Source organism: Octopus bimaculoides, chromosome 2, assembly GCF_001194135.2.
Source record: "Octopus bimaculoides isolate UCB-OBI-ISO-001 chromosome 2, ASM119413v2, whole genome shotgun sequence".
Taxonomy (NCBI): Eukaryota; Metazoa; Mollusca; class Cephalopoda; order Octopoda; family Octopodidae; genus Octopus; species Octopus bimaculoides.
In genome coordinates this window covers 177,841,754-177,853,405 of record NC_068982.1, presented here as the reverse complement: position 1 = coordinate 177,853,405, position 11,652 = coordinate 177,841,754, and the positions used below count along the sequence as shown (strand labels likewise).

The 11,652-nt window shown below is 37.5% G+C and overlaps 1 protein-coding gene across 2 annotated transcripts in view; it reads left to right on the top strand.

The window, feature by feature from the left end:
* The window catches only part of LOC106868709 (ATP-dependent RNA helicase DHX58), an 86,390-nt gene that overhangs the window by 20,148 nt on the left and 54,590 nt on the right, over positions 1–11,652 (top strand). Inside the window, exons 2-4 of one of the 2 annotated variants that reach the window (XM_052965756.1) lie at positions 5,613–5,744; positions 8,808–9,140; positions 10,589–10,717. In XM_052965756.1, the coding sequence (XP_052821716.1) occupies positions 5,613–5,744; positions 8,808–9,140; positions 10,589–10,717 (594 nt within the window). The remainder of the gene's footprint in view (positions 1–5,612; positions 5,745–8,807; positions 9,141–10,588; positions 10,718–11,652) is intronic. The other variant, XM_052965757.1, reaches the window with a different exon arrangement.

Sequence of the window (11,652 nt, the reverse complement as noted above, 5' to 3'; positions counted from 1 at the left end):
TATATATATATATATATATATATATATATATATATATATATATGTTGTTGGCACCCTTTTATCTTGGGAGACAATGGAGTTGCGCATAAACTAATCCAGTTTGGTTTTTACATTTCATGTCCTCTCCAGTTTCTTCTCCAATTTTGCATAGGGGCTAGATGTAAAAAAAATCCTACAAGGGGTAACAACACTTTGGATCTGCTATTCACCACTTCTCCTGAAACAATTATTAGTGTCACCACTGAAGAACCTTTAAGTGATCTGATCATTCCATGATCATAGCTGACTTGTCTCTGATTGGTTGTAGCAAAAACCACAACCATCTTCAAACTGCCCGCTTTGACTGGAATAAAGCAAACTGGAACTCTTATCATCCCGAACTGCGATGCCCAAACTGGCTCGAATTTTATGTCTATGGAGATGTGAACACTATACTTCAGAACATTCTGAATTCAATATGGACGGCATGTGCAGCATCGGTACTATGCAAGCACAAAAAACCACCCAATAGTGCAATTTGGGAGACTGCTGCAGTCCGACTTGCCAGGAAAGAACGCCGTAATGCTGAACTGGAATACAAAATGCACAAATCAGAGATTAACAGGAAAAAGCGCAATAGATCATCCAACCATCTCAAGCAGGTGACAAAAAAAAGGCCGTGCTTGAATTTGAACAGTGCATAGCAACCAACCCTGACAGCAAAGTGTTCTGGAGGTATGTACATTCGAAGCAGAGACCTCACTCTCCAGTTGGTCCCCTTTGCAATCCCCACACAGGCCAGATTACTGACAATCCTAAAGAATGTGCAGAAATTATTGCTGGATGCTATGCAGGCATCTTTACTGTCGAAAATCAAAATGTTCCATTTCCATCACCCCTGACACTGGACTCTACAGGGTGTCCACAGTGTCTGGGTACACACATATATATATACATATACAGGGGGTCCACAAAGTCTGGGTACACATATATGTGGACACCCTGTATATGTATATATTTGTGGACACCCTGTATATGTATGTGGACACCCTGTATATGTATATATATGTGTACCCAGACTTTGTGGACACCCTGTATAACTACTATGAAATTTACACCAGCAATGCCTCTCCTGGTCTCAATGGTGTTACATGCCTACTTCTCAAACGTGGTGGGTACTTTCTTCTGAACCAGCTTTCACTATTCTTTCAACTCTGTCTTGACAAGGGTGTTACTCCAGAGCAGTGGAAAACTGCCAGTGTTATCCCTCTGTTCAAAAAAGGCGACCGCACATCACCTGTCAGCTATTGCCCTGTCAGTCTTACTAGCTGCATCACCAAACTGAAGGAATCCTGTGTCTGAGAAACCTTCTGGAACTTCTGGAAGTCTCACAACCTCATCCAACCATCACAATTTGGATTTATTCCTAACTCCAGCTGCTGTAATCAACTCATTGAGTTTCTTGAGGACATTACCCGAATCACTGATGGCGGCTCCTGGGTGGATGTTGTTTACCTTGACTTTGCTAAGGCTTTTAATTCTGTGCCACACAAAAGACTTATGGTAAAACTCTCTGCAATAGATGTAAGAGATGATCTCTATAACTGGTTGAAGTCCTTTATTATCAGCTGAAAAAAGGTTGTCACAATTCTAGGACAGCACTCTTCACCCTATGAGATGACATCTGGTGTACCACAGGGATCTGTTATTGGCCCCCTTCTATTTGTTGCATATATTAATGATATAGATGCTAGCTTAAAGAATGTCACAGTGCTGAAATAGGCAGATGACATCAAGCTGTACCTCGAAATAAAAAGGACAGATCCTGTACACTATTGATCTTTATTGCAATCAGACCTGGACATGATCCAGCAATGGATCATGGACTGGCAACTCAAGCTGGCTGTGGACAAATGTACCACCATGCATTTTGGGAGGAAAAACCCAGCGTTTACTTACTCCCTCCACAACACTAATCTCAAAAAGTCTTCTTGCGAACGTGACCTGTGCATTATTATTGACAGCAATTTACATTGGACAAAACACATTGCTAAAATTGCCAAGAAGGCTGAGGGTGTCTTGACATCACTTACTAAGTCCTTTGTGAGCTACTCTCCAGCTATTTATCTGAGGCTTTATATAGCTATGGTGCAGCCTCACCTGGAATTTGCATCTCCGGTCTGGAACCCCTATCTTGCCCAGGATATTAATCGTCTGGAAACCGTTCAGCGACGTGCAACCAAGAGAATACCCTCCATCAGGCATTTGCCATATTCCAAACGCCTTACTTCCCTGGGTATGGATACATTGAAACTCCGACGTCTGGCGGCTGACTTGGCAGACACCCATAAAATTATTAACCATCTTACTAACAATAACTCTGAGCACCTTTTCAAATTCCACCTGTCTAACACCCATGGACATGTTTACAAAGTCAGAAAACAGCACAGCTCCCATGACTTTCGGAAACACTTTTTCATGATAAAAGTTGCTGAAGTATGGAACAAGCTGCCGGCATCAGTTGTTAGTTGTCAGAGCACTGCATCCTTCAAAACTTCCATCCTTCCTAAGATTCGCCAACACTACACCTGATTTTCTCCCCTCCATACACACGCAAGCATGTATCTGACTCATACACTATTCACTTTCCAGACATTTGTACAATACTGCATATGCTTTATGCACACTTTTGACAAGTTGCAGTGCACCTGAGCACTGTATACAATAATTTCATTATTATTATTATTATTATTATTATTATTATTATGGAAGCTGGTGAAATATGTCCTGTGTATCAGATGTGATACACAGGATAGGCAAAGGTTTAAAATGTACACCACAGTTGGGTCTTCTGTATTTGTTTTGTTGCTGATCCTATTGTTATTGTGTGAAGTTTGGCCTTTGTTAATTTTTTTCCTTTGATTTGGGATGTCTTTTGTTCTCTATGATGGTATATATAGGCGCGGGAGTGGCTGTGTGGTAAGTTGCTTGCTTACCAACCACATGGTTCTGGGTTCAGTCCTACTGCGTGGCACCTTGGGCAAGTGTCTTCTGCTATAGCCTCGGGCCGACCAAAGCTTTGTGAGTGGATTTGGTAGACGGAAACTGAGAGAAGCCCGTTGTATATATATATATATATATGTATGTGTGTGTGTGTATATGTTTGTGTGTCTGGGTTTGTCCCCCCCAACATCGCTTGACAAACGATGCTGGTGTATTTACGTCCCCGTTACTTAGCGGTTCGGCAAAAGAGACCAATAGAATAAGTACTAGGCTTCCAAAGAATAAGTCCTGGGGTTGATTTGCTCGGCTAAAGGCGGTGCTCCAGCATGGCCGCAGTCAAATGACTGAAACAAGTAAAAGAGTAAAAGAGAGAAAAAAGAGTAATATGTTTAGAGGATTTGGTTTAGACTGGGTTTTTGTTTTTAGTGTTGGAATATTTGGGTATATGATGTGTCATTCTTTTGAGGATTGTTGGTAGAATTATATGGTAGGACTTTCAATTACAATATATTTCTATGTTTTGTTTGTATTAGTTCCTGGATTTTGAATTTCTTGGCTTGTTGTATTCTCTTATTAATTAAAGATGGTGGATAGCTTCTGTCAAAATGTATATGATTCAGTCCTTGAAGTTCTATGTCATGGATATTTGTACTGGATAATATCATGCAAATCCTTTTGGCCAAGCTGGGGATATTATTCTCTTGTGTGTTTTGCTTTGGATGGCATGAATCAAATGAATATATATGACTTTGAGACTCAGTCTCAACTCATGGCTCGCCACTTTAGCCTACATATCCCTCCACCACCATCCACACCGCCCTTGCCAGAGCACGTTCCAGGGACCGTGCATCTGCTCTCTCCCCCCAAACCCGCCCTGCCGTTTCCCACCTACCTTTTCCCCTCACCTACCATCCCACCACCACCCCTCCAACGCACCATACTCCAAGCTTTCCGGCACCTCCAGTCCGACCCCTCCACCTCCCACATCTTCCCTAATCGACCCCTCCCCTGTTGTTTTTTTCGTAAATTCTCCCATATATATATATAAACACACATACATACACTCACCTCCAATACTGAGCTATAGCAGTTTCATCTGAAGATTGTGAAATATACATTGTATGAATTAATGGATCAATGTTCTATGAGAGTGAAACTTGAGAAAAGAAACAAACTTTCAGCTCCAGTTTTAATCAAGAAACTAATGTATGTGTGTGTGTGTGTACACACACACATACACATATATATAAATGCATATATATGTGTGTGTGTGTGTGTGTGTGCATTTGTGAAGGACATCAGAAATAGTGGGTCGTATTGGAAGAGTTGAAAGGGATGTACTGCAAAGATAATGTGATGGAATGGTAAAGGGAAAGGAAAGACAGTTGGTGATGAGGTGGCTATAGGGTGACAGGGTGGAAGTACAGTTGATATTGTGCATATTCTGATTATAACAATGACATATGTACTACACACTAATTTGAATGCAGTATTTCCTTGGTTTTTGTATCGTTACCTGACATTGGCACAGTGTTAAAGATAGGACGTAAGTTTGTTATGCGTTTTTATTTCTGCTATAATCTTATCAAATGTAGAGGAGAATGTTTAGATTTTTTTGCAATGCAGTAAGCCTCTGGCAAGCTAAGTCCACAACAATCTGATTATACCTGCTTCATATCACTTGTATAAAGTATTTATAATACGTGTACCATTGAGAGCTATATGAAGGTTAAAAATCACATTTACCTCACCACAAAAGTCTTAACCTTTAAGCACACTACATTTTCTCTAGAATTGTTTCCCCTGCCACTGTCCTGTTACTACAGGGGAGAAAACTCATACAGTGACATGATGCACCTACAGTGTGCAAGAGGTTAAAATTCATACTTAGAAAGAATTGGTAATGGAAGACAGACTCTTCCACTGTATCCTCTCTGTGACACTAATGGAGGCATAGCAAACTGGAATTGAATATGCTTTATCATTATTATTTATGTCTATATCTTCATGCTAGTACATACTATGCAGATCTGCGATTCAGTTTCCTTTTTATGTCTTGATTCTGCATACTGTTTCATAAGCTAGAAGTTGAAATTTAAAAAGCAGTATTCTGCATACAGTTACAACTCATACCAAAAAATACTATTTTCACTAAAACACAGATAATTTACAAAAATGCAATGAATAAACTTGTAAATTGCTAAATTTACAAGTCAGTTGGTAAAATGAGCGAAACCGTCAATGGCTCCTGTGCCCAGCATCGCCTTCCTGGCACTTGTGCCGGATGGCACGTGTAAAGACATTCGAGCGAGATCGTTGCCAGTGCCGCCGAACTGGCTCTTGTGCGGGTGGCACGTAAAATACACCATTTTGAGTGTGGCCGTTGTCAGTACCGCCTGACTGGCCTTCGTGCCGGTGGCACGTAAAAGCACCCACTACACTCTCGGAGTGGTTGGCGTTAGGAAGGGCATCCAGCTGTAGAAACTGCCAAATCAGATTGGAGCCTGGTGTAGCCATCTGGTTTCACCAGTCCTCAGTTAAATCGTCCAACCCATGCTAGCATGGAAAGTGGACGTTAAACGACAATGATGATGATGATGATAAATTGTTTAATTTTCTTTCTTTCAAAGCCAAAGCAGGTTCCATCTGTAAAGCCCATAAAAAGTCATCTGAAGAGGGATTTCAAGTAATGTATGATGCATTAATACAGAGTACTACTGAAGACAAATGGGATATTTACTATGTGGCACTTAAAGAAGCAGGTAATCATAAAAATATATAATCCATTTCATTAAATGAATTTCACTTGGTTGTTAGACTATCAGTATATCAAAGGATTGGATGTGCAATATATATTACTGGTACATGAGTTTCACCTTTCAGAAATTCTGTAATATAAATTTCAAGTCTTAAATGTTGATGTATGCAGGGCTGGATTAAGACCCATACAGGTGCTAAGCACTCAAAAGATTTTGGTGCCTCCAAATATAATTTAAATGTAAACAATAATAAACCATAAAATAAATTTTAATTTTTCAAAATGAAACAAAACTAACAGTAAGATGGGAAATAATGTTTATTTTTGTATACTTTTACTTTATTTATATTTGCAAAGTTTCCTCTTATCTTTTTTAATTGTAAAATCTTTGATCAGATTCTCAAAATTAATCTTATGTAAAACATCTGCTTCTATACTTAGTAGAGATAAGGCATCCTAAATATTATTTTAGCATGTTTAAAGAGATTCCATTTGTGCCATAAACCATTTACCATTTCTTTGGTGAACACCTACCCTTGATACCCTAAGCACATGCTTATTTTGCTTAATAATGCTTAATCCAGCACTGCATGTATGACTCAATGGATTATGAGAATAGACAATTACCTACAATACTTTATATAGTTTCTTTCAAAACTGCTTACAAAAAGGCATGTACTATAAGAAAAAAAAGACAACTCAATAGGTGCAGGCATGGTTGTGTGGTTAGAAGTTTACTTCCAACCACATGGTTCTAGATTCAGGCTCACTGCATGGCACCTTAGACAAGCGCCTTCTACAGTCCCAGCCTGATTAAAGTCTTGTGTGTAGATGAAAATTGAAAGAAGCTTGTTTAAGTGTTGTGATTTTATGTAATCATGTAGATTGTAGAAAGGCCTTCTGATGTATTTTATAGTTCTCAGATACAGCTGTTTGATTACTTAAAATAACCATAAAATTTGAACCTGTTTCATCTGACTTTGTGCATTTAAATTATAATAAAGTGTTAGAATATTAAATGGAAAGTTGGTTCATTTGTTCAAATATGTGAACTTCTGCTGGATATTAATAGTGTATATTTCCATCTTACTGAATAAGTATAAATTAAAGTGTGTATATTGTTTTCAAGAGCTGGTTGAATTGTAAGTAAATAAAATTCTAAGTTCACTTTTTTCTTTTTCGAACTGTCAGTATACTTTAGTAAGTAAATACATACGTATGTACATACATACATACATTTAATGCACATTTTTCATGCTGGCATGGATTAGATGATTTGACGAGTTTGACAATACAGCGGACTACCAAGCTCTATTGCCTGCTTTGACATGGTTTCTGCGGGTGGATGCAACTTCCTGGGTGCTTTTTGTGTGGCACCAGCACTGGCAAGGTCACCAATTAACTAAGAAGCTAAAACCCCCTTGACTGGAGGGTGAGTAGTATTGAGAGAGTTGGCTTTATGTCAGTTGATAAAAGATTAAAAAGAATAATAGAGGAATAGAGAGGTGTCTTGCTGTAGAAGAAAATACAAGGATACTCCAGTTAGAAAAAGGAGAGAAAAATGACTTAGAAATATAGAGAGGGGGAGAGAGAGATGTTGGTAGAGATGTGTCAGGACATTTTCTCAAGATGGGGAAATAATATTCTCAAGATATAGTGGGGTGGGAGAATATAGTGAAGTAATACATAGGATTGGACTGGGTGATTGGGCAGTGGAGGATAGAGGGAGAAGTTTCGTGCCTGGTAAGGTCTTTGCCAATGTTTTTCAAAACAGTATGTTGAATCACCTACTTGCCTCTCAGCAGCTGGAGCAGTAAGGGCTCACATCAAAAAAGTCAGCTACTTAGAGAATCCTTGCTCTCTGTGTACTCATTGTACACGGGTGTAGCTTTTGGCAGGGTCTGCTTGCTGCTTATGTTGACCTCCGCAAAACTTTTGACTTAGTGAACAGGGGTGTGCTCTAGAGGATTCTGGAGCTGCAAAGTATACTGTCCTGGCTGTTTGGGCTGTTGGAAGTCACTTGGTCATGGCAGATGAGGAAGTACCTTGAAGAGATGGAAACTGACTGGGACTGTTAAGAGGGCTCAACATCTGACTTTTTCCTACTTAGAATCTGGGTTCCATCAGGGTTGTGTTTTGACTCTCACTCTGTTTAATGTCTGCATAGACTGGATACCTGGCCAGATGGTGGCTTGATTGGGTTGTGATGTATTCATTGGTGAAACTAGGGTTACTGACTTGGATTTTGCTGATGATGCAGTTATTCTTGCTGAGTCTCTCTTTCACTGAGTAAGGAAGCAAAATCATTTAGCCTTAAAGTTTTTTGGGTCAAGAAAAAGATCCAATCTTTTGTTTGCTTCCTGGGGGACTCCATCTTGTCTGATTGCTTTGTGGGTGAGAATGAAATAGCTGAGAGTCCAAAGTTTTAACAAAACTTGGATGTGCTGGTGCAGTTGTTGACTCACCAGATAAGGATGTTTGGTGCTGATGATATCTGTGGAAGTGGACAAAAGTTCTGGTCATCAGGTCTCTGCTCCTTCTAGTCTTGCTATATAGTTGTGAGACTTGGTTGCTGTTTAGGTATCCCCTAAATTCTTTTGGTACCAGGATGCTTTGCAGAATTATGAGTCATTGTTGGTCGGATTCCATGTTCAACCAATGACAATAATCAGAAACTGAGATACATCTGTTACTTGCATGATTTGGAAGTGTCAGCTCTGACTGTTTAATTGTGTTTCTTGATTTTTCAAGTTGGATCTTGTGCATTGTGTCTAAGGATCCAGTTGAAGTGAAAGCTTATGTTGGTCAGCCGCATGCCACATGCCATATGGTCATGGCAGGAGAGGAAGTACCTCGTACAGAAGGGGACTCACTGGGACACTGCTTGGAGGGTTGCTTGGGATGACAACATTCTGCAACAGTGCATACCCCACCTAACTGACCTGCTTGGGTAAAAATAGTATGATCTTTTATTTTTTGTATTATTTTTTCCATTTTCTTTTTATCTATTTATCTATCTACTTAATTATCTATTTCACATAATTATTTAATCTTTTCTTCATTTCAGAATTTAACTCAATTTGCAAACTCTATGTATTTATGAAAGAACAAGCAGATGATTTTAATTCCTACTGTAATATATTTGAAATATTCAGCACTGAAATAACTGAAGGTCATTTGAACATTATCACATTTGCAAATGATTTGAATAAAATGGAAACTATTCATGACAGTCAACTGAAAGATATAGAACTTGCTGAAAAAATAGAAGGAACCAATTCAGCTGCTATTTTATTATTTTCATATTTTCCTTCTACCTTATCATATCTGATGAAGGACCTTGATAAATATCTTAAATCCCTAGACAGAAATGATTTGTTGAAAAAAATCCAAGAAGCTGGTAAGACAGAAATATATATATTTTTTTCAGTTAGGTCTTTTCAAATATTTCTATCCTATGTTTCTCATTTTGGGCTAGAAAAGATTTTGTCAGATTTGTGCATGTGAGATGATTGTGCTGGTTTAAAAAATGTAGTTTGAATGGAGAATGTAAGCTAGTGAGATGCTTTGTGTTTGTAGTGGAAAGTATTGCTAGTATCAGCAGACCAGGTAGTTCTGGGAAGAAGTATTCAAGGCAGACTTGAGACCTTAAGGCATCTGAGAAAAGTTGTAAGATATGCCTACATAGAAAAATAGGTTGACTATGTGAAGTTGATGATAATGTTTAGACCAATATCAGTTTTTGTTGAGTAGCTATTAATTAATGAGCATTTCAGTAGCTTGTACTGCCATGTTCTGGTTCTCTATCTTAGCTGGGAAATAGAAAGAGATCACCGCTCTCAGCTTACTCTTTCTGAGATATCCTGATTTCGTCAGAACCATCAAAATTCAATTTGTTTGTAATATCTCCTCTGGTATAAAGTGATCTATTATTGAAATTTGGCACTTTGGGTAAGTGTCTTTTACTGTAGCCCTGGGCCAACCAGAACCTTGTGATTGGATTTGGTAGACAGAAACTGTATATATATATTATGATTTTGCTTTGGCATAGCAACAGTAATAAACTATTGTTAGAATTCATTATACATATGCTTCAGAGTAAAGTGTTATATGACTACAGATCATAATTTAAATATTAATTGAATGACAAAGGAACAGGAATTATGTAATCAACTTCATTGGCTTTCAGCTATTTTTGCTATTCAGTGCTGACTACTTGTACGTTACCTTATAACTTCCCCAGACTCATTAAAATAAAGTGTATGTCTTTTTTGGAGAGTATGGAAAAGGTGTATACAGTTTGAAGGAGAGAGGCCACTCCCAACAATATTCAAGATTAGATAATAACAGGTCTGTAGCAGATACGTATTCAAATGATTTCCCAAATAAACATACACTTTATTTTAATGGCTCCAAGGAGACTATAAGGTGATGCATAAGCACTGAGCTGTGAGTACACTGCTTCTTATACCAAAAACAGCAGTAAGCCAATGAAGTTGATAATGTAATTCTTGTTTCCTTCTCATTTCATATATATATATATATATATATATACACATACATGTATATATATACACATACATGTATATATATATATATATATATATATATATATATATATATATATATATTTATATATCCTACTGAAGACATAAACGTATTACTTCTGTTTATTTGACTCATAAAATACTGGTTTTTGTAGTTAATTATTGTGATTAGTATTTAGAAGGCATCCTGCTACTAAATAAGACATTAGAGCTATGATTACTGCAGTAAACTCTCTCTCATGCTAACATGGACTAAAATGGATGCAAAATACTCTCTCCCTAAAAAATGTTTCTTTTCCAGTCCCTGTCTGTGAAGATAAAGTAAATTACATGTCAAATGACAGGTCTGAAATGATCATGCATTTTCGTCAGCTTATACTTGAAACTGTCCACCCACGAGATATTTGGCCCAAATTAGTACAGGATCTAGGTAAGTTAAAATATTTTATTTACTACTAGAGTGCTACCTTTCATATGATATGTAACTTTGGAAGTATGCTTTTGCTACTATGAATAAACAATCACAATTAATATTAAACACAAACATACACACACATACACATGTGCATGCATGCATGCACTGTTTGTCAAGTTTATTCTTCTACTCTAATTTTCATTGTTTCAGTCATTTAGCTGTTAATTCAAGCCTGCTTTCTCTTGAATTGTCTATTGCTTGAATATATTTTGAAATATGATATGAACATGATGAAGAAAATATTGATCTGTGTTTGTTTTGAAAAATCATATGAGCAATGTGTGCAAAAATGGAGTTGCTTAAATATATTAATAATACTTTAAAGTAATATTTTAAGAATAATTAAAAATAATCACACACAGCTATGCACAACATAACACTCAGCTTCCTTCTGTTGATATGCAACCCAGCAACACCAGACTTTTTACCTTGCCACACGATACAGCAGATACATTCCTTACCATCCCTCTATAACATTATTGTGCTATCAAATATTACACAGTGTGGACCAGTTGTTGCTACTAGACTATCTCCTGTAATATATGATATAACTAGCAGAAATATCCAGCGTTGCCTGGATTAAAGAAAATAATGAAATTCGAAAATGCCTTTTAGATCTCTAACATGACACATGGATTATGCAGTTCTCAACAGTAATTAGCTGAGGTACAAACTATTAATGTCAATAACATATTTTGTCCAATGTCCTCACTGTTAAAATTGTTAAAAAAAAACAGGTAGTTCTTTGTCTTTGCAATCACCTTCAATTGTCAGTACTTATTTGAAACACATTGAACCTGAAAATGTATAAACTTGAGAAGAACCAGCCTGCAGGCACTCCTCTCCTGTTAAAAAGTACATCAACTCCATGCAAAATACATTTAAATGAG